General features: G+C 38.2%; 1 protein-coding gene across 14 annotated transcripts in view; it reads right to left on the bottom strand.

Annotated features, from left to right (window-relative positions):
- ACTR3B (actin related protein 3B) overlaps positions 1-22,146 on the bottom strand; it is a 178,991-nt gene that overhangs the window by 119,560 nt on the left and 37,285 nt on the right. For 10 of the 14 annotated variants that reach the window (XM_064275112.1, XM_064275101.1, XM_064275104.1 and 7 more), the window contains 2 exons: positions 2,922-3,046; positions 741-851 (listed from right to left, as the gene is read on the bottom strand). In XM_064275112.1, coding sequence (XP_064131182.1) covers positions 741-812 — 72 coding nt within the window. In that variant the 5' untranslated portion in view covers positions 813-851; positions 2,922-3,046. Of the gene's footprint in view, positions 1-740; positions 852-1,484; positions 1,540-2,921; positions 3,047-22,146 lie in introns of those variants that run through there. The other 4 variants (XM_064275107.1, XM_064275106.1, XM_064275109.1 and 1 more) reach the window with 2 other exon arrangements.

Raw genomic sequence — 22,146 nt, 5'->3', positions numbered from 1 at the left:
AAAAAAAGTTTGACTCAGTTTCCTCTGCAATAATAAATGGAAATAATAATAGTTATCTGGATACTTCACAAGGATATTAAAGTACAGTTGGTTTACCCAAATCCATTCCTCTTGCCATCTTCCTTGCTGTTGGAGCCCTCATCTGGTTTGGTTACTTATCCTCCCAGGGCCTAGGTGATCAGAGGCGGATCCCCCGCCCCAGCCCCAGGCAGAGAATCTTGATTAATCTAAGCCAGTCAAGATAATACCATCCCCCTTGCTAGTGATAGGCATAGGCAAATGAGGCAAGTCTTCTGGGAAAGAGTTTCTTAATTCTTAAAAAGTGATGTGCATAAAAAAGGTCCCTTCTTCTATCTCTGCATGCAGATGCATGAAGAGGTAATACTAGGAACTCTGGCAGCCATCCCGACACCCGAGAGGAACCAACATTAAGAGGCCAGCCTAACACAGTAAGTACTGCAGAGCAAAAGATGGAAAAACTCAGATCCTTCATGGCATCTCTGAGCTCCTGAAATAACCCACCCTGCAACCACCCAACTCTGGCCTTCTCGTTTTGGCAGATAATAAACCTCTTGTGGTTTAGGCCATTTTTGTTGAGCCTAAATAACCTGATTCATACAAATATCTTTAGAAAGAACGAAAAACGCTCTCAAGAAGAATATCTTCAATTTAAAATCTCAGTAATTTGGAATTATAAATTCTTCTTAGTTAATATATTCCTCTTGGTTCCAGTTACTCACCATTAAAAAATAATGATCCTCAGGTTCTGCTCGAAGATACTTAAAAATCACTTGTTCTATGAATCTTTCCATAAGGTCCCAGTCTTCAATTATACCATGTCGTATTGGCCACTGAAAGAAGAGACACCAACAGGTCAAGCTTCAGTCCACCACAGCAGACTTCACAGGATGGGCACAGAAGAATGAGTGTGCTTTTGGAAAAAAAAATTCTTCTTTTCATGAAGTTAGTGTTAATTCATGTCAAAAATAACCAAACCAAACCCACTGCTGTCAAGTCAATTCCAACTCACAGAAGCACTATAGAACAGAGTAGAACTGCCCCCCACAGGGTTCCCAAGGCTGTGGAAGCAGACTACCACATCACAGAGCAGCTGGTGGGTTCCAACTGATGACTGTTTAATTAGCAGCCAAGTGCTTTGACCACTGGCCACCGGCACTCCTTGTAAAAAATAACAGGCACTTGAAAAACAGGTTAAGTTGCCTTATTATTTATATTCTACCCTAGTACATTACCTAAGTACAAAGAATCACCTTAACAATGGGGTGACAGATTTAAAAAATGCAGACAATCTACCAGAAGATTCACTTTGAGGAGTAGACAGGCATAGGAAAAAGGGCCAGTTCATGAACGAATAATAATATGCTTTAACACCCTGGCAGCGAAAATAATTCAGGAAGAAGCTGTTAAGAGTATAGAATTTGGAGCCAGATTGCCTGGGTTTGAATCCCAGTTCTGCCACTTACTAGCTGTGTGATCTTGGGCAAATTACTTAATCTCTCTGTGGCTCAGTTTCATCATCTGTAAAATGGAGATCATTATAATAATTAAATGAATTAACATGCTCATAACTTAAAACAGTACCAGTACCTAGGCACATAATAAATGTCTTTGTAATAGTGGTGCTCTAATGTTAGTAAGACAAAAATAATGGGTACAATGAAAATATAATGAGACACAGACAGACAACAGACATAATGAAATGAGGCTCTAACAAAGGAAAGAATTTACTCAAAAGAGAACTGAATAGATATTTTAACAACTTACAAAACAACTTTCATTTGCTTTAAATGTCATTAAATCATTTCTTCCATTCCTCCTACCCTGATACTATAGATATTAGCAACTAGATAATGGGAAGACATTAAAACATTTTAATGTTAGAGAGGAAGGACATAAACAAATTTGCTTTTTAGCTTCTACACACACACACACACACACACACCCAAGTTTGGTAATATTCAAACAGTTCAAATGCATAAATTCGTATCTGGATTTATTCATTCAATAGCATTGTATGTCACATGCTATACAAGGCAGGGAGACACTAAAACAGGTAAGATTTCTGAACTCAAGGGACTTACAGTCTGTAAGAGGAGACTAACCTATAAGCAAAAATACCTACGGCACGTACAGGGCATAGTGAAGGCACAAAGAAAGTAGAAGTGAATTCTACTCCCAGCAACGGAAATGGAATTGAGGAAAAGCTTCATAAAGGAAGCTTCATAGCTCTCTTGAACTAAGTTTTTAAAAACGGGAAGACATTCTGCCAGGAGAGAATTGCAAGCCTGGGGTCAGGACAAAGTATGTGATCAGAGAGGGCAGAGGGGGCGGAGGTGTCTACTCCTAGTAGTCAATAAGTCTTGCCAAGGTTGCTACTGAAGCCCGCACATCTTAAACACAATTAAAAAGGCATTATCCAATTTCACCACAGAATCCTTCTGGAGAAACTTTCAAAAGTCTCTACTGGTAAAATTCAATGTGGAGGATACGCTTGCTCATGCAAGTTAATTCTAACCGGTGTTTTTTTTTTTTTTTAAGAACAAATATCTAGTTAAAAATTGTAGTATTTCTTTTAAATTAATCAGTCTGCAATTTTTCACATATGACAGGTTAATTAGTCAACCTGCAATATTCCACAGAAGCAGGCTTTGCTCTCATATACAATCAAGCACTCCCTGAATTCGTTCTGCATTCTGGGGCATAGTTAATTCACATTCCCACATCAGAAATACCTCTGCTCAAAAATACAACAACAAAACCCTTTACTCAAATGTAAGAATAAAACTACATCTCACAATTCACAAATACAATTTCTAGACAGTCTACCACTTTGTATTATTTACTATACTGCTCTAAATATACACTTATAGGGAAGGTGCAATTTCTGGGTAGAACATTACCTTGGTAGCATATGTAGGTTTATCTACGGCTTCATCCCCTATGAAAAAGTCAAGGTCATCAACTCCCCTCAACACTCTCCTTTGGGCTTGGTCGACTACTTTTGCTGACTCTCTGATGGCAATACCTTAAAAAAAAGCACGAAGAGTTACATCATTATCCACACTTACGTGGGCAATCAAGAAAGAATAGTATAATCCCTGTGTATTACAAGTAAATTTTCAATGTAAGGATTTTATCTGGGCTAGGAGGGTGGTCACAGAAGAGACAGTATTAAATGTTTCCGTGGCCCTTATGTACTAACATGAAAGCGTTTTTCTCACTATATTTATAACTGGTTAGAATCAGTCTACCAACTAGACTGTAGACTCCTTGAGATGAAATAATATCATTCTTTTACACTGTTTCTCTCATGCCAGGAAGATAACAGCAATAGCTAATAATAAACAGCCTAAGTGCTTGTCAACAGATGAACAGATGAACAAAACGTGGTACGTACATACAATGGAATACTACTCAGCCATAAAGAAATCATTCTGCAATGTGGATGAACCTGGAGGACATTACGCTGAGCAAAATAATCATAATAGGACAAATACTATATGATCTCACTTTCATGAAATGACAAGAATAGGTGAATATACAGAGACCAATGTTCACTGGTGGTTACGGGGTGAGGGAGATCATTTTCTAGGTAGTAGTCATTTCCTGTTTACAGTGATGGGAAAGGTGGCACTGAATGTCAGTGAAGTTTGCACAGTTGACTAAAATAATTGATACCACTATGTTGCACACAAGGAAAAGGATTAAGTGGCAAATGCTATGTTATATACAATTTTGTAACAATAACAACAACAACAAAAAAAAAACATATAATAAAACAGGGGCTACAGATGCAGAGACTTCTTAGATATAACCAAACGGGATTCATTTTCTTAAAGACTTAGGGTCATGGTCTCGTGTGACAATTCAGTCAATTGGCATAATAAAGTTCTAAAAGTTTATGTTCTACATCCTAGTTTGATGAGTAGTGTCTGGGGTCTTAAAAGCTTTTGAGTGGCCATCTAAAATACAACCATAGGTCTCTATTAGTCTGGAGCAAAAGCAAAAACGAAAACCCAAGAATCAGAGAAGGAACCAGACTACAGGACTGTCTTCATGAACCACTACTTCCTCTACCTTGAGACTAAAAGAACTAGATGGTGCCCAGCTACCACTACCAAATATTCTGACCAAAGACACAATAGATGGATCCTGACAGAAGAGAAGAAAAATGTGGAACAGAACATCAAAGTCTTAAAGTATGCAGATTTACTGGACCCACTGAGACTGGAGGAATCCTTGAGACTACTACCCTGAGATATTCTTTAAACCTTGAAGCAAAACTACCTCTGAAATCACCTTTGCACTAAACAGCAGATTAGCTCGAAAAGTAAAAAATGTCACCCTTGAATACTGCACTCTCAAGAAATTATCTATATGAAACCAAACGGACAAAAGTTACTCTAAAGCACACATAAGTTTGGAGGTCAGTGAAACTAAGTTAATGGGATGAAATAACAATAAACTGTGGACACGATATGAAGAATATAACCAATATCTTAAAACATTATGTATAAGAATAGTTGAATAGGAGCGAGTCTTGCTGTGTATTTTCACCAAAAATACAATAAAGTATTTTTAACAATAAGTACTAACGGTAATGTCGTTGCTGTGAGTTGCCATTGAATTGGCTCCTACTCCTGATGACCTTAAGAAACACTGCCTGATCCCGCGCCATCTTCATGATCATTGGTATGCCTGAGTCCACTGCTGCAGCTACTGCACCAATACATCCCACTGAGGGTTTCCCTCATTTTTTATTACCCTCTATTTTACCAAACAGTAGTAATAGTTTATATTTATCAAGCAGTCTGCTATGAGCTTTCTTTTGTAAACTATTTCATTTAATTCTTGCAATAGCTTATGCAGTAGGTCTATTATCTCCATTTAACAGAAATATAAACAGAAAGAGGCTTACAAACTATCAACAAGAAACACAGCCAGGATTGCACCTAAGCAGGCCATCAGAGTAGGTGTTAGGGAAATATTCCATAAATATATTCCTGTAATATATTAATGGAATATCACTACCTTTACATATATATTATGATGAAATTACAGCTCCTTCACACCAAATAAACATTAAAAAAAAAAAAGTGCTAGAAAAATTTTTCAGAATTAAAGCATCAAAATTTCTTGTGAATAAATTTCAGGGGAGACAAATAAGGCTTCTGGTGTGAATTGATTCCTTCAAAATAGTCCAATAAACACTGTTTTTCTACGTTGCTGTTTCTTGGAGTGGAAAGGGCATAGACTTTGAAGTTACACACATCTGGGTCTGAATCTGGATCCAGCATTTACTAGTTAGCTGATTCAAGAAAAGTTACCCCTGAACTTCCGTATTCGCACCTCTGAAACGTGAATGCCACCATCTACTTTTGAAGGATGTGAGGATTACATAAGATAATGTTTACAAAGTACTTAGCAGAAAACCTGCCACAGAGTACTACCCAAAAAATCACATAATCTGTTCTAAATTAGAGACCAAAAATGTGGCTGATTGAACACTTAAAAGGTACCTAGATTATTCTGGAGAGCAACTGGAAACTATGCACCACATATCATAAAGATGCATTTATCCAGCAATTTCACGTCTAAAAATTCATCCGAAAGAAATAATCAGAGTAAATAAATGTGCCTGCACACAAGCATACCATATACAAGGATACTCTTTGTAGAACTAATTTGAACAGCAACTAATGGAGGAGAAAAGTTAATGGACCTAAAATAGGGGATTAGTTAAATAAATTATATCCAACTCATAGAAACAGCTACTAAGGAGCCTTTCAGAATAATATACACAGTATGTCTCCACTATGGTAAATTTGAAGAGTGACATGTGTGTATTTATTGTATATTCTGAGAAATAAGATTAGTCAAAGATTAACACTGGTTATCCCTGGGAGGTAGAATTATGGTGATTTTTGCTTCCTTTTTTTTTTTTACTAAGATATTAGTTTTTCTACTACAAAAAAAAAAAAAAAAGAGCCATGGAAACAAAATAAAATTAAATGCTATATTTTTTGTGAGCTCAAGTATTCACCATTACCTCTCAAGTTCATTTATCCTTACAGCATCATTTCCAAAGGAAAAGCTGTCAAAGTAAGCCAAGCTGCAGAATTTTCTCAAACAGGAAGCTATTAAGTTGGCTGTAAATTTACCTTGAAAATTATTCCAAAACAAATTGGCAAATATACACAATTATTTTAAAGTAGATTTTCTGGAATTCCAATTTATTACAAATGCGTAATAACAAGTGTAAATTTGAAGTCTTTTTCTCAGAGAGACATCTTGAAGTAATGGCCTGGAGAAGTATAAAGAAAAAGATATAGGACAGAAATCATTCTGCTCCCTTTTTTTCAGTCCAATTCCCTACCATGTTTAAAATCTTGGAACTTTAATGTTATAAAAGCTGGCTAAGTCTGAAAGGTTGGATTTCTACAGGACTAAAGAAGACAGGAGTAAAGTAGTACTCTGGGTACTGATCCTAGAAAGGGTCGAGAATGAGAAGTGCAGAGTAGCCTGGAACTACGGAACTTAGAACGGGCTAGAAAAGCCCAATGGGTCTAAGCGCTAAGGTAACTGCAGAAACAAATAAAACCTATCTCTGAAAACTCACCACCGCACACAACACTGCACTGAAAGACACAATACAGAATTCTGATGCTCAAGTTAGGTATTCAAGGGCCACTGGCAAGATGGCTTGAAGCAGACCTCAAAAACCCTAACACAATGTGACAGTGCAAATGATAGACGGTATCCTCTGGGCAAGATCAAACTTAATTATGCATGAATTTAGAATTAAACTGCCAAGTCAAAATAAGGGACTGTGAAGAGAAAAAGGCAAAAAGATTCTGCAATTCATGCTATACAAGTACACCAAGAATTTAAAGCAATTCAATTAATCAAGCATTATAGATTGAATTGTATCCCTCCAAAAATGTGTGTCGACTTGGCGAGGCCATGAGTCCCAATATTTTGTGGTTGTCCACCATTTTGTGATCTGATGTGACTATCCTGTGTTGTAAATCCTAATCTCTATGATGTTAATGAGGCAGGATTAGAGGCAGTAATGTTAATGAGACAGGACTCAATCAACAGGATTAGTTTGTATCTTGAGTCAATCTCTTTTGAAATATAACAGAGAAAAGTGAGCTGCGAGGAGAGGGACCTCCTACCACCAATCAAGAAAATCCAGGAGCGAAGCATGTCCTTTGCACTCAAGGCCCCTGTGCTGAGAAACTCCTAGACCCAGGGAAAGATTGATCACAAGGACCTTCCCCCCGAGCTGACAGAGAGAGAAAGACTTATCCTGGAGCTGGCACCATGAATTTGAACTTTCTGCCTCCTAAACTGTGAGAGAATAAATTTCCGTTTGTTAAAGCCATCCACTTGCAGTATTTCTGTTATACCAGCACTACATAACTAGGACACTGTCACGGATTGAATTGTGTCCTCCAAAAGTATGTGTCAACTTTGCTATGCTATGATTCCCAGTATTGTGTGATTGTCCATCAGTGTGTCATGATGTGATTTTTCTATGTGTTGTAAATCCTACCCCTATGATGTTAATGAGGCAGGACTCAATCTACAAGATTACATTGTGTCTTAAGTCAACCTCTTTTGAGATATAAGAGAGAAGCAAGCAGAGAGACAGGGGGATTCATACCATTAAGAAGCAAGAGCCAGGGGAATAGCGCATCCTTTGGACCTGGAGGCCCAGTACTGAGAAGCTCCTCCACCGGGTAAGATTGATGACAAGGACCGTCCCCCAGAGCCAACACAGAAAGAAAGACTTCTCCTGGAACTGGTACCCTGAATTCAGACTTTTAGCTTTCTCTTTGTTAAAGCCAACCACTTGTGGTATTTCTGTTATAGCAACACAAGACAACTAAAACAGAATTTGGTACTGAGAGTGGGGTGCTGCTCTAACAGATCCCTACAACATGGAAGTGGTTCTGAAACTGTGACTGGGTAGAGGCTGCAGGTTTTGAAATGCCTAGAAGACCCAGACTGGTGAAGACCTAGATTGCCTTGAAGAGACTGTTGGTAGAATTATGGACATCAAAGACAACTCTTTTGAGGGCTCAGAAGGAAATGAGGAGAGCTGTTACAATGGAGATGGCATGATGGTAAGAAGCAGCAACAGAGAAATGGCAGCTGCAGAACCAGGAGACCAGCATGAGACAGCTCTGGAGCCAACCCATGGAACTACAGAGCTGAGTGTCTTTGCTCAGAAGGATTCCTGGAGGAGTGGGGTGCCTAGAGGCACTTACTGGTGAAACTAGGCTTGTGGACCCAGAGAGCAGGGGAGCTGGGTGGCTTCTGATCAAAGTTTACTGGTAGAGTGGGGTACCTCCAGGCACTTATCAATGGAGCTAGGCTTGCCGACCCACAGAGCAAGAGACCTGAGTGCCTTCTGGCCAAAGTTTATTGGCAGAATAGGGTGCCACCAGGTACTTGTTGGTGGAGTTAAAGAGGTGTGGAACACTTGCCCCAGCAGGGGAGACTCAGGTGAGGAGGCCCAAGGGGCTGAGAGGCCAAGGAGCCAGGAAGCAGAAGCTGAAGAGACAAGGAACACAGGAAGCAGCGCTGCCTCAGTCTCAAAGGATATGGCCACGAGTTCTGGGATCTCAGAGGGTAGAGTTGTCACTCAGATAGACTAGAAGAGTGGGGCCACCCACAGCCACTCTAGTGGGCCTGAAAGCCAGAGCTGAAGCCCAGGGCTGACCTGCTTGGTGCCTGTTATCCCTTCTTTCCCTCCAATTTCTCCCATCTGTAAAGGAAATGTCTAGCTTGTTCCTGTTCCACCACTGTATTTTGGAAGCAGATAACTTGTATTTGAGATTTCACAGATGAAGAGGAACTTTTGAACTTGGAGATAATTTAAGGTTTTTCCTATGATTTGATGGGGTGAATACGTTTTACATGTGGCAAGGACATGAATTTTGGGGGGTCAAAGGGTAGAATGTCATGGATTGAATTTGACCCCCCAAAATGTGTGTTAACTTGGCTAGGCCTTGATTTCCAGTGTTGTGTGATAGTCCACTATTTTGTCATCTGATGTGATTTTCCTATGTGTTGCAAATCCTACCTCTATGATGTTAAAGAGGCAGGATTAGAACCAGCTATGTTAATGAGGCAGGACTCAAGCTAGAAGACTAGGTGTGTCTTAAATCAACTCTTTTGAGATAAAAAAGAGAGAAGTGGGGGGGGGCGGGGGGGGGACCTCATACCACCAAGAAGCAAGAGCCAGGAGAATAGCGTGTCCTTAGGACCCAACCAGGGAAGACTGATGACAAAGACCTTCCCCCAGAGCCAAGAGAGAGAAAGACTTCCCCTGGAACTGGTGCCCTGAATTCGGATTTCTAGCCTTTTTAGACTGTGAGAGAATAAAATTTCTGTTTGTTAAAGACATCCACTTGTGGTATTTGTGTTATAGCAGCACTAGATAACTAAAACAGACACCAAGACAAGGGGAAAGGAAAAAAAAAAAATCCCCTTAAAAAAAAAGTGATAAACTTTGTAAGAATGAAGCCATCACACTCAAATTCAAATGACAATGAAGTAATTTTGATCCCCCAAAGAAAGGTAAATCAAAGCAGTTTGATCTCATACTATAGTACATATATTTTTTGTTGGGCCTTCAAGACAATAATTTTAGAAAAAGAATATAAAGTACACTTCTTTTAACGATTACATAGGAAGATACAGAATCCATGAAAGAAAGTAAAGGTGTACAGAGTTTATAATGAAAATCTTTTTTGGATACCTTCAGAAATCAAGATTTGGTCCAAACAATCCTTACAAATATGAAAGAAGTGTTCAGGTGAGTAGATATCAATATTTAATGATCTATGTCACTTCAAAAATTATCTTCAGCATACCACCGAACCCTGACATAGGAGTAAAAAGAGAAGACATGAAATGTACAGTGGACATTAAGATGGAAAGGAAAAGAGACAGTGGATAACAGAATCAATACTTAAACATTCCAACTAGTTATATATATTACAGCATATCCGTACAATGGAACATCACAAATATGAAAAAGAATGAAGTAGTTCTTCATATATTAATGTAGAAGGATCGCTAAGATATAGTCTTAAGCAAAAAAAAAAAGAGTAAAACGGTGTTCATGGTACACCACCACTTGGGTAAAAACAAATGCCCGCGTACATTTGGTAACAGACATAGAAAGTATCTCTGGAAAGATATGTAGAGTTCAGAGCAAAGAAAATTACCAGGGATACAGAGGGATATTACATAATGATAAAAGGATTTATCGGTCAAAAAGACTTAGCAATCCCAAATGTGTATGCACCAAACAATAGAGTTGTGAAATATGTGAAGCAAAAACTCATAGGAGAAATAGACAAATCCACAATTACCGTTGGAGCCTTCAACATTCCTCTCTCAACAACTGATAGAAATAGACAGAAAATTAGCAAAAATACAAAATTCAACAACACCAAGATCTAATCAACATTTATAGAACGCTCCACCAAACAACAGAATACATATTGTTTTCTAAGTACTGACTGAACTTACACCAAGATAAACCTTATCCTGGGCCATAAAACAAAACTCAACAAATATGTGTTCTGTGACCACAAAGAGCTCAACCTAAACATCAGTAACAGAACTCTAACAGGAAAATTTCCCCAAACTCGGAAACTAAACAATACACTTCTAAATAACCAAAGAGAAAGTCTCAAGTAAATAAAAAAATACATTAAACTGAACGAAAATGAAAATATAGGCAGGCAAAGCCAACGTGGTGCTACAGACAAAATCACCACACCATCCCTCCACAGCAAAGACCCAAAAAACTAAGTAAAACAGTGACAAACATCAATCCTGGAACCCTAAACTTCAAATGAAGGGATAAAGAACTCAGTGAAGCACCAAAAAGAATAAAAAACTGACAGAACACAGAGAACTACACAGTGGAGGTCCCCTATCAGCTAACACGGCATGGATTTGCCCTCTTGGACCCATCAGCCACCAAGAACGGTGGACAGGGAATACCAGAAGGCAGCTTTATGGAGCAGCCAGCAGGTGACAGAGCATCCGGTAACCAAGTATACATGCTTTCCCACCCCTCACCCTTCTTCCCTCGGCTCGGCCTCTGCTGCTTTCCAGCAGTCAAGGTCCCTTGGCCAAAGAGACGCTGGCTCCTTGCCACTTGGATTCACCCTGCACCCACCAGCTGGCTCCCTAAGTGCCATTTTTTTGTTGCTGTTGTTGCTTTCTTGGTTTCTTCTTTCTCTCACCTCTTTCCTTTCATTTCTCTCAAACACCTGGTGCTGTGTATCATCTCTGCTCCATCTTGATGGGCTGTGCAGTAGCACTCGGCGGGGAGCCACTTCCAGTGGGCTCTCAAGGGGCGTTTCTTTTTCTTTTTTTCTCAGTTTATCTCTCTATCTTCCTTCCTTTCCTTCCTCCCAACCACCTGACCACATGTGCCTTTCTCTTTTTTTTTTTTCCACTTTCTTATCTCTATCTTTCTTCCATTCCTTTCACCTGCTCACCTTAGCTGTGTGTGCCAACTCTGCCCTTCTTAACAGGCTGTGCCACACCTCTCGGCTGGAAAGCCACCAGCACATGGCTTCCCTGGGCTACTCCAACAACAAGCTCCCTCAGCACTGTTTTATTTAGGGGAGGGGCCCTGTTTCTCTCTCTTCTTTCCTACACCCACTCAGCTCCACACATCACAACCTCCCCCTTCCCTCCTATCTGCACCACATGCTGAGCAGTACACCTCCAAGAGGCAGAGGTGTGGACCACCAGACCCTGCCCTGCACTGCCCCCAGCCCCACTGGACACAGTGGTAGTAAGTATAGTGCCCACAGACAAGCAAACAACAAAGAACACCCAGCGCGCCTTCCCAGACACAACCAAATTTAAAAAACAAAAAAAAAGCAGGATGAAACAAACAAATCTACAATCAATAAACAAGGAAAATAATTACTCAATGTTCCAAAGACAGCAGACAATACCAAAACATATTAAAAAAAAAAACAGGACAGGATGGTTCCAGTAGATATGTAAAATAAAAGAACAAATGACCATCCAGTAGAAGAAAGGGCATTGGAACTACCTGACTGGAAATTTAAAACTCTAATATTCAGGGCTATTCAAGAGATGAAGAAAAAGCAACAAAAAATAAGGAAAAAATAGACAAAATCATGGAAAAGGCAGACAAAACAATGGTAGAATTCAGGAAAATAATACAAGAACAAAATGTCAAAATACTCAACCAGAAATCATACAAAAACAGAAATGAAAAATTCAAATGATAAACAACAAGAATTCAGAAATGGACAGCATCATAGAAGGTTTGAGGATCAAGTCTGAAATAATGGAAGACAGGAACACCAAAACTGAAGACAAATTCTTGGATACCACTTTGAGGAAAAATCACAACAAAGAATAAAGAAAAATGAAGAAACCCTGAGAACGATGCAGGATACAATCAAAAGCAAAAATATGCTACTGATCAGAGTTCCAGAACAGGGGAGAAAACGGCAAACACAGAAAGAATCATTGGTGAATTGCTGACAGAGTACTTCCCTAATATAATGAAACATGAAAAGCTGACCATCCAAGAAGCTCAACAAACCCCATATAGGATAGACTTGAAAAGAAACTCACCCCGAAAATCATAATCACACCTCACTAAACCCAAAGACAAAGAAAAAACCCGAGAGCAGCTCAAGAAAAACAAAGTCACGAAAAGAGGGAATAACGTTAAATTCTAATTACTCGACAGAAACCATGCAGGCAAGAAGGCAATGGGATAACATATATATAACAAAATTTGCCAATCAAGAATAATATATCCTGCAAAAACTCTTGCTCAGATACGATGGTGAAATTAGGACATTTCCAGATAAACAGAAATTAAGGGAGTATGTGAAAACCAAACCAAACTTTCAAGAATTAATAAAGGGAGTCCTTCGGTTAGAGAACCAACAACAACAGACAACAGCCTGAATCTAGGACGCAAGGCTACATCAGCCAAATACCAAGGTAGGTAATGAATTCTCAAGGATAAAACAAAACTAAAAGATTCACAACAGGGAACCAGAAAAGATAATCTGTAAATGACCTCAACGACAGAACAATAAAAGAGGGAATAAACAATGTAGGTATAGAACTTTCAAGTGGAGAGGAAGGCAGAGCAATACCAAGTAAAAGACTGATTTAAACTTAGGAACACAGAGGTATCAAGGTAACCACAAAGTTAACAGATCTACTCATCAAAATAAAAAAGAAAAACAATGTCTCAGTAAAACCAAAATCAACAAAATCAAACAAGCAAAAAAAAAAAAAAAACCCACAAACAAAAGGAATTCACAGAAGAATAATAGCAACAAAGAAAATGTCAGCACTACAAAAAAAAAGAGCACTACAAAATGACAGCAATAAACTCACACGTATCAATAACCATATTGAACTTAAATGGCTTAAATGTACCCATAAAGACAGAGAGTGACAGAATGGATTAAAAAAACCAGACCCGTCAATACGCTGTCTAGCAAACAGCTACCAAAAAAAAGAGCAAGAGTGGCAATGCTAATCTCAGATAAAACAGACTTTAAAACAAAATCCATCATAAAAGACAAAGAAGGGCATTATATAATGATTAAAGGAACAACCCATCATGAAGAAACAACCATAATAAACATCAATGCACCCAATGGCAGGGCTCCGAAACACATAAAATAAACCTTTAACAGCAATGAAAAGAGAAATTGACAGTTCCACAATAATAGCAGGAAACTTCAACACACCACTCTTGGTAAAGGACAGAACATCTAGAAAGAAACTCAACAAAGATACAAAAGATCTGAAGGCCACAATCAGCCAATTTGACCTTACAGGCATATACAGAACACTCCACCAAACAGCAGAAAAGTACACATTCTTTTCTAACACAAATGGAACGTTCTCCAGAACAGGCCACATCTTAGGCCACAAAGGAATCCTAAACAAAATTCAAAACACTGAGATAATACAAAGCATCATCTCTGATCACAATGCCATAAAAGTAAAAACTAATAACAGGAAGATAAAGGAAAAAAATCAATTGCATGGAAACTCAATAGCACCCTGCTTCAAAACCACTGGGTAACAGAAGAAATCAAAGCTAAAAAAAAAAATTCCTAGAACCAAACGAGAATGAAAACACATCATACCAAAACCTTTGGGACACAGCAAAGGCAGTGCCCAGAGGTAAAATTATACTAACAGATGTACACGTCAAAAAAGAAGGGAAAAATCAAAACATTAGCTACACAACTCAAACAAATAGAAAGAGAACAGCCAAAGACACCTGCTGCCACCAGAAGAAAGAAAATAATAAAGATCAGAGCAGAAATAAATGAAAGAGAGAAGAGAAAAACAAAGAATCAACAAAACCAAAAGCTGGTTCTTGGAAAGGATCAACCAAATTGACAAACCACTGGCCAATATGACAAAAGAAAAACGGAAAAGGATGCAAATAACCCAGATAAAAAATGACACGGAGGACATTACAGCAGACCCAACTGAAATAAAAAGGATCATAACAGACTAAAAAAAAAAGGATGATAAAAAAAATATATACTACAACAAATTTGAAAACCTAGAGGAAACACACACTACCTACACAAACTAACAAAATGACGTTGAAAATCTGAATAGACCCATAACAAGAGAAGAGATTGAAAAGGTTATTAAAAAAAAAAAAAAAAACTCCCTCCCCGCCCCCCCACAAAAAAGCCCTGGCCCAGATGACTTCACTGGAGAATTCTACCAAATATTCACAGAAGAGCTTACAGCAGTACTACTCAAACTGTTTCAGAACACAGAAAAAGAAGGGGTACTTCCAAATACATTCTATGAAGCCAGCATAACCCCAATACCAAAACCAGGCAAAGACACCACAAAAAAAAAAGAAAATTACAAACTAATATCTCTCTTAAATATAAAACCAAAAAAACCAAACCAGTGCCGTCGAGTCAATCCCGACTCACAGTGACCCTATATAGATGCAAAAATTCTCAACATAATTCTAGCCAAAAGAATTCGGCATCATATCAAAACAAAAATACACCACGACCAAGTGGGATTCACACTAGGTATGCAAGGATGGTTCGACATTAGAAAACCAATCAACATAATCCACCACATAAATAAAAGAATCACATGATCATCTCAATCTGTGCAGAAAAGGCATTCGACAAAGTCCAACACCCACTCCTTTAAAAACTCTCAATAAAGTAAGTATAGAAGGGAAATTCCTCAACATAATAAAAGGCATCTATACAAAACCAAAAGCCAACATCATTCTTAATGGCGAGAGACTGAAAACATTCCCCTTGAGAACAGGAACAAAACAAAAATGCCCTTTATCACCACTCCTACTTAAATTCAAGCCTCGAGTTGCAAAAGTGAAGGATTCTATGGGGAAAATATTAAACAACACAGGAAGCATCAAAAGAAGTTGGAAGGAATACACAGTCATTATACTAAAAAGAATTAGTCGATGCTCAACCATTTCAAGAGGTGGCATATGATCAGGAACCGATGGTACTGAAGGAAGAAGTCCAAGCTCCTCTGAAGGCACTAGCAAAAAACAAGGCTCCAGGAATTGATGGAATATCAATTGAGATGTTTCAACAAACAGATGCAGCGCTGGAGGTGCTTACTTGTCTATGCCAAGAAATATGAAAGACAGCTACCTGGCCAGCTGACTAGAAGAGATCCATATTTATGCCTATTCCCAAGAAAGGTGATCCAACCGAATGTGGAAATTATAGAACAATATCATTAATATCACATGCAAGCAAAATTCTGCTGAAGATCATTCAAAAGCAGCTGTAGCAGTATATCGACAGGGAACCCCCAGAAATTTAGGCCGGTTTCAGAAGAGGACTTGGAACCAGGGATATCATTGCTGATGTCAGATGGATCCTGGCTGAAAGCAGAGAACACCAGAAGGATGTTTACCTGTGTTTTATTGACTATGCAAAGGCACTCGACTGTGTGGATCATAATAAATTATGGATAACATTGCGAAGAATGGGAATTCCAGAACACTTAATTGTGCTCAGGAGGAACTTTTACATGGACCAAGAGGCAGTTGTTCGGACAGAACAAGGGGACAATGATTGGTTTAAAGTCAGGAAAGGTGTGCGTCAGAGTTGTATTCTTTCACCATACCTATTCAATCTGTATGCTGAGCAAATAATACAAGAAGCTGGACTATATAAAGAAGAATGGGGCATCAGGATTGGAAGAAGACTCAGTAACAACCTGCGTTAAGCAGATGACACAACCTCACCTGCTGAAAGTGAAGCGGACTGGAAGCACTTATTAATGAAGATCAAAGACCACAGCCTTCAGTATGGATTGCACCTCAACATAAAGAAAACAAAAATCCTCACAACTGGAACAATGAGCAACATCATGATAAACGGAGAAAAGATGAAGTTGTCAAGGATTTCATTTTACTTGGATCCACAATCAACAGCCATGGAAGCACCAGTCAAGAAATCAAAGATGCATCGCGTTGGGTAAATCTGCTGCAAAGGACCGCTTTAAAGTGTTGAAGAGCAAAGATGTCACCTTGAACACTAAGGTGCACCTGACCCAAGCCATGGTATTTTCAATCACATCGTATGCATGTGAAAGCTGGACAATGAATAAGGAAGACCAAAGAAGAGTTGACACCTTTGAATTGTGGTGTTGGTGAAGAATATTGAATATACCATGGACTGCCAAAAGAACCAACAAATCTGTCTTAGAACAAGTACAACCAGAACGCTCCTTTGAAGCAAGGATGGCGAGACTGCGTCTTATATACTTTGGACATGTTGTCAGGAGGGATCTATCCCTGGAGAAGGACATCATGCTTGGCAAAGTACAGGGTCAGTGGAAAAGAGGAAGACCCTCAACGAGGTGTACTGACACAGAGGCTGCAACAATGAGCTCAAGCATAACAACAATTGTAAGGATGGCTCAGGACCGGGCAGTGTTTGGTTCTGTTGTGCACAGGGTCGCTATGAGTCGGAACCAACTTGGCGGCACCTAACAACAACAACCTATTTAACATTGTGCTGGAAGTCCTAAGTAGAGCAATAAGGCAAGAAAAAGAAATAAAGGGCATCCAAATTGGCAAGTAAAAAGTAAAACTGTCCCTATTTGCAGACGATATGATACTATACATAGAAAACTCAAGAGACTCCACAAGAAAACTACTGGAACTAATAGAAAGCTCCAGCAGAGCAGCAGGATACAAGATAAACATATAAAAATTAGTTTGATTTCTATACAAAAATAAAGAATACAACAAAAAGGAAATTAGGAAAACAACAACATTTGTAATAGCCCCTTAAAAAATAAAATATTTAGCAATAAATCCAACCAGGTATGTAAATGACCTATACAAAGAAAACTACAAAATACTAGAAAGACACCAAAAGCAAGAAACCGAAAGAGACCTACATAAATGGGAAGACGTACCACGTTCATGGATAGACATAACATTGTAAAAATGTCAATTCTACCCAAAGCAATCTACAAAACAATGCAATCCCGATCCAGATACCAATGGCTTTCTTTAAAGAGACGGAAAAACTAATCATTAACTTTATATGGAAAAGAAAGGGGCCCCAGGTAAGTAAAGCACTATTGAAAAAGAAGAATAAAGTAGGAGGACCCCCACTACCTGATCTCAGAAGCTACTATACAGCTACAGTAGTCAAAACAGCCTGGTACTGACACAACGACAGATATACAGACCAGCGGAACAGAACTGAGAACCCAGATGTAAATCCATCCACTTTCAGTCACCTGATCTTCAACAAAGGCCCAAAGTCCATCAAAAGAGGAAAAGACAGTTTTTTTAACAAACGGTTCTGTCAAAACTGGATGTTCGCCTATAAAAAAAAGGAAAAAGGACCCATACCTCACACCATACACAAAAACTAATTAAAAATGGACCAAAGACCCAAATATAAAACCAAAAACTACAAAGATCATAGAAGAAAAAGTAGTGTCAATGCTAGAGGCTCTAACACACAGCATTTAACAGGATACAAACCATAACTAACAATAAATACACAAACACCAGAAGATAAGCTAGATAACTGAGATCTTCTAAAAATTAAACACTTATGTTCATCAAAAGGCTTCACCAAAAGAGCAAAAAGAGAACCTATAGACTAGGAAAAAAAAAAATTTGGCTATGACAAATCCAACAAAGATCTAATATCTAAAATCTACAGGAAAATCTAACACCTCTACAACAAAAAGACAAATAATCCAATTAAAAAATGAGCAACAGATACTTCACCAAAGAAGACATTCAAGTGGCTAAGAGACACATGAGGAAATGCTTATGATCACTAGCTATTAGAGAAACGCAAATCAAAATCAGAATGATACCATCTTAGTCTGACATTACTGGCATGAATCAAAAAAATAGAAAATAACAAATGTTATAGAGGCTGCGGGTAGACTAGAACACTTAGGCACTGCTAGTGGGAATGCAAAATGATACAATCATTTTGGAAGGCAATATGGTGCTTCCTTAAAAAGCTAAGAATAGAATTACCATATAATCCAGCAATTTCACTCCTGGAAATATATTCTAGAGAAATAAGAGCTGTCACACAAATAGATACATGCACACTCACGTTCATGGCAACATTATTCACAATAGCAAAAAGATGGAAACAACCTAGATGCCCATCAACACATGAATGGATAAACAAAATATGGTACACATACACAAGGAAGTACTACGCAACAAAAACAATGATGACGAATCTGCGAAGCATCTCACAACATCGATGAATCTGGATGGCATTACTCTGAGTGAAAGGCATTATGCTGAGTGAAATAAATCAACCACAAATAGACATGAGACCACTACTATAAAAAACTCATGAAAAAATGTACACACCAAAAGAAACAATCTTTGATGGTTACAAGGGAGGGAAGAGGAGGAAAAAACACTAAACAGACAATAGGTAAGTGCTAACTTTGGTAAATGGTAAGACACTACGCAATAGTGGACAAGCCAACACAACTTGTCTGAGAAATCCGAACGCCCTGAGGGATTGAATTACTGGGCTGAGGGCTGCGAGCACCGTGGTCTTGGGGAATATCTAGCTCAACTGGCATAACAGTTTATAAAGAAAATGTTCTACACTCTACTTTGGTGAGTAGCGTCCGGGGTATTAAAAGCTTGTGAGCAGCCATCTAAGAACTCTACTGGTCTCACCACGTGTGGAGCAAGGGAGAATGAAGAAAACAGAAGATACAAGGGAAAGATTAGTCCAAAGGACTACTGGACCACAACTACCACACCCTCCACCAGACTTAGACTGAGTCCAGCAAAACTAGACAGTGCCCAGCTGCCACCACCGACAGCTCTGACATGGATCACAACAGAGGATCCCAGACAGAGCTGGAGATAAATGTAGAACAAAGTTCTAACTCACAGAAAAAGACCAGACTTAATGCTCTGACAGAGACTGGAGAAACCCCAAGGGTATGGCTCCCAAGCATCCTTTTAGCTCAGTAATGAAGTCATTCCTGAGGTTCACCCTTCAGCCAAAGATTAGACAGACCCATAAAACAAAACGAGACTAAAGGGACACACCAACCCAGAGGCAAGGAGAAGAAGGCAAGACAGGACAGGAAAGCTCGTAATGGGAAACCCAAAGTTGAGAAGGTGAGAGTGTTGACATGTCGTGGGGTTTGCAACCAATGTCACAAAACAATATATGTATTAATTGTTTAATGAGAGCCTAGTTTGCTCTACAAACCTTCATCTGAAGTACAATTTTAAAAAAACCTAGAGATAAAAAAAAGACAGAAAATGAAAATGGAACATCAAAATGTTTAAGACACAGTCAATGTAAGCACTAATGCTTAAATTAGAAAAGAAGAAAAGTCTCAAATCAATAATCTAAACTCCCACTTCAGGAACCCAGAGAAAGAAAAGCAAAAATAAACCCAAAGTCAGAAAAAGGAATATAGATACAAGCAGAAATCAATGAAACAAAACAGAAAAGCAGAGAAAACTGATTAAACAAAAAGGTGATTCTTTGTCTAGGTCATAAAATTAAGAAACCTCTAACAAGACTGACCGGGAAAAAAAGAGATGACAGAAATTACTAATATTAGGAATAAAACAAGGGATATCACTACAGACCCTGCAGATATCAGAAGGAAAATACAGCGATATTTGAACAACTCCATGTACATAAATTTGACAATGTACATGAAACGGGTCAATTCAAAAAGTAAAAACTAAAACAACTCACCCAATAGAAACTAGGTAATTGTGGGTTTTTATGACTATAAAGGAAACACGATTTGTAATTTTACAAGTCCGAAAACAAAATCTCCAGGGCCAGATGATTTCACTGGAGGATTCCATCAAATGTTTAAAGAAGAATTAACACCAATTCAACACAACCTATTCCCCTATCCTAGAAATAGAAAAAAAATTAGATACAAAAGCCAGACAAATACCAAAAAAATCAGACCAAAACCCCTCATGAATATAGATGAGTAACTCTTAACAACATATTGGCAAACAGAATTCAGCAAAGTATAAAAAGGATTATATATCATGACCAAGTGGGGTATATTCCAGGATGTAAGGCTGGTTCACTATTCAAAAATCAATCAATGTAATCCACCATATTAACAGGCTAATGAAGAAAAGTCATAGAATCGTATCAACTGATACAAAAAAAAACCCTTGACAAAATTCAATACCCATTCTTTATAAAGCTCTGAGAAAACCACCGTACAAGAGATCTCCACAAATTGATAAGGAACATCTATAAAAAACCTACAAATTAACTTCATACTTATTAAAAAAAAAAAAAAACTAGTGCCATCATACTTATTGATGAAGGCCAAATATTTTTCCCCTAAAATCAAGAACAACGTAAGAATGTCTGCTCTCACCATGGCTATTCAACATAGCTGCGTTCTATCCAAAGCAATAAGACAAGAAATAGAGATAAAAAGAATAAAACTGCCCTTCTTTGCATATGACTTGATGGTCTACACAGAAAATCTCATAGAATCGACAAAAAAAAAAACTCTTAGAACTAAAAAGTAGGTTTAGTAAGGTCACAGAACATAAAATCGACATACAAAAATCAACTGTATTTCTGTATACTAGCAATACACAGGTGGAAACAAAAATTAAAACTATAATACCATTTAGAATTGTTTATATTATTCTAAAATCAGCATGGAAAGGAACTAAAATAGCTGAAAATGTTTTGAAAGAAAATAATAAAGTAGGAAGCATCACTCTACCCAATTTCAAGACTTATACAGCTATAAACGACTAAGACCATGTGGTATTGGTGAGGGACAGACACATAGATCAACTAAACAGATTAGAGAACCCAGAAAAAACTTGTAAAAGTACAGTCAACTGATTTTTAACAAAGGTGCAAAAGCAATTCAATGGAGGGTGGACAGTCTTTTCAACAAATAGAGCTGGACCAGCTGGAAATCTATAAGTAAAAGATGAACCTAAAACTCACTTCTTATATAAAAATTACCCAAAATGGATCATAAATTTAAATGTAAAAAGTAAAACTATGGAATTTCTAGATGGTAACTTAGAAGAAAAATCTTTAGCATCTAGTGGTTCATAAAAAGTTGGTTTAAAAAAACCACTGCTGTCAAGTCGATTCTGACGCATAGCAATCCTATAGGACACAGTAGAAATGCCCCATAGGGTTTCTAAGGCTGTAAATGTTTACGGAAGCAGATTACCACATCTTTCACTCAGAGAGCTGCTGGTGGCTTTGAACCATCAAATTTCTCAGTTAACAGCTGAGTGCTTAACCCCTGCACCACCAGGGCTCCTAAAAAGCAAGTTCTTAGAACACCAAAAACACAAGACATAAAAGAAAAAAAATTGAATTTCATCAAAATTAAGAACTTTTGCAAACCACGTATACGACAAACGACTCATACCCAGAATATATAAAAACTCAAAAGTCAACTATATAAACAGTTCGATTAGGAAATAAGAAAAAACATGAAAAGACATCTCACTGAAGAGGATATAGAGATGTCAAATAAGCA

The sequence above is a fragment of the Loxodonta africana genome, chromosome 22 (genome assembly GCF_030014295.1).
Source record: "Loxodonta africana isolate mLoxAfr1 chromosome 22, mLoxAfr1.hap2, whole genome shotgun sequence".
NCBI lineage: Eukaryota > Metazoa > Chordata > Mammalia > Proboscidea > Elephantidae > Loxodonta > Loxodonta africana.
Note: the sequence above shows the minus strand (reverse complement) of the source record. Positions and strands in the feature narration are given on the sequence as shown.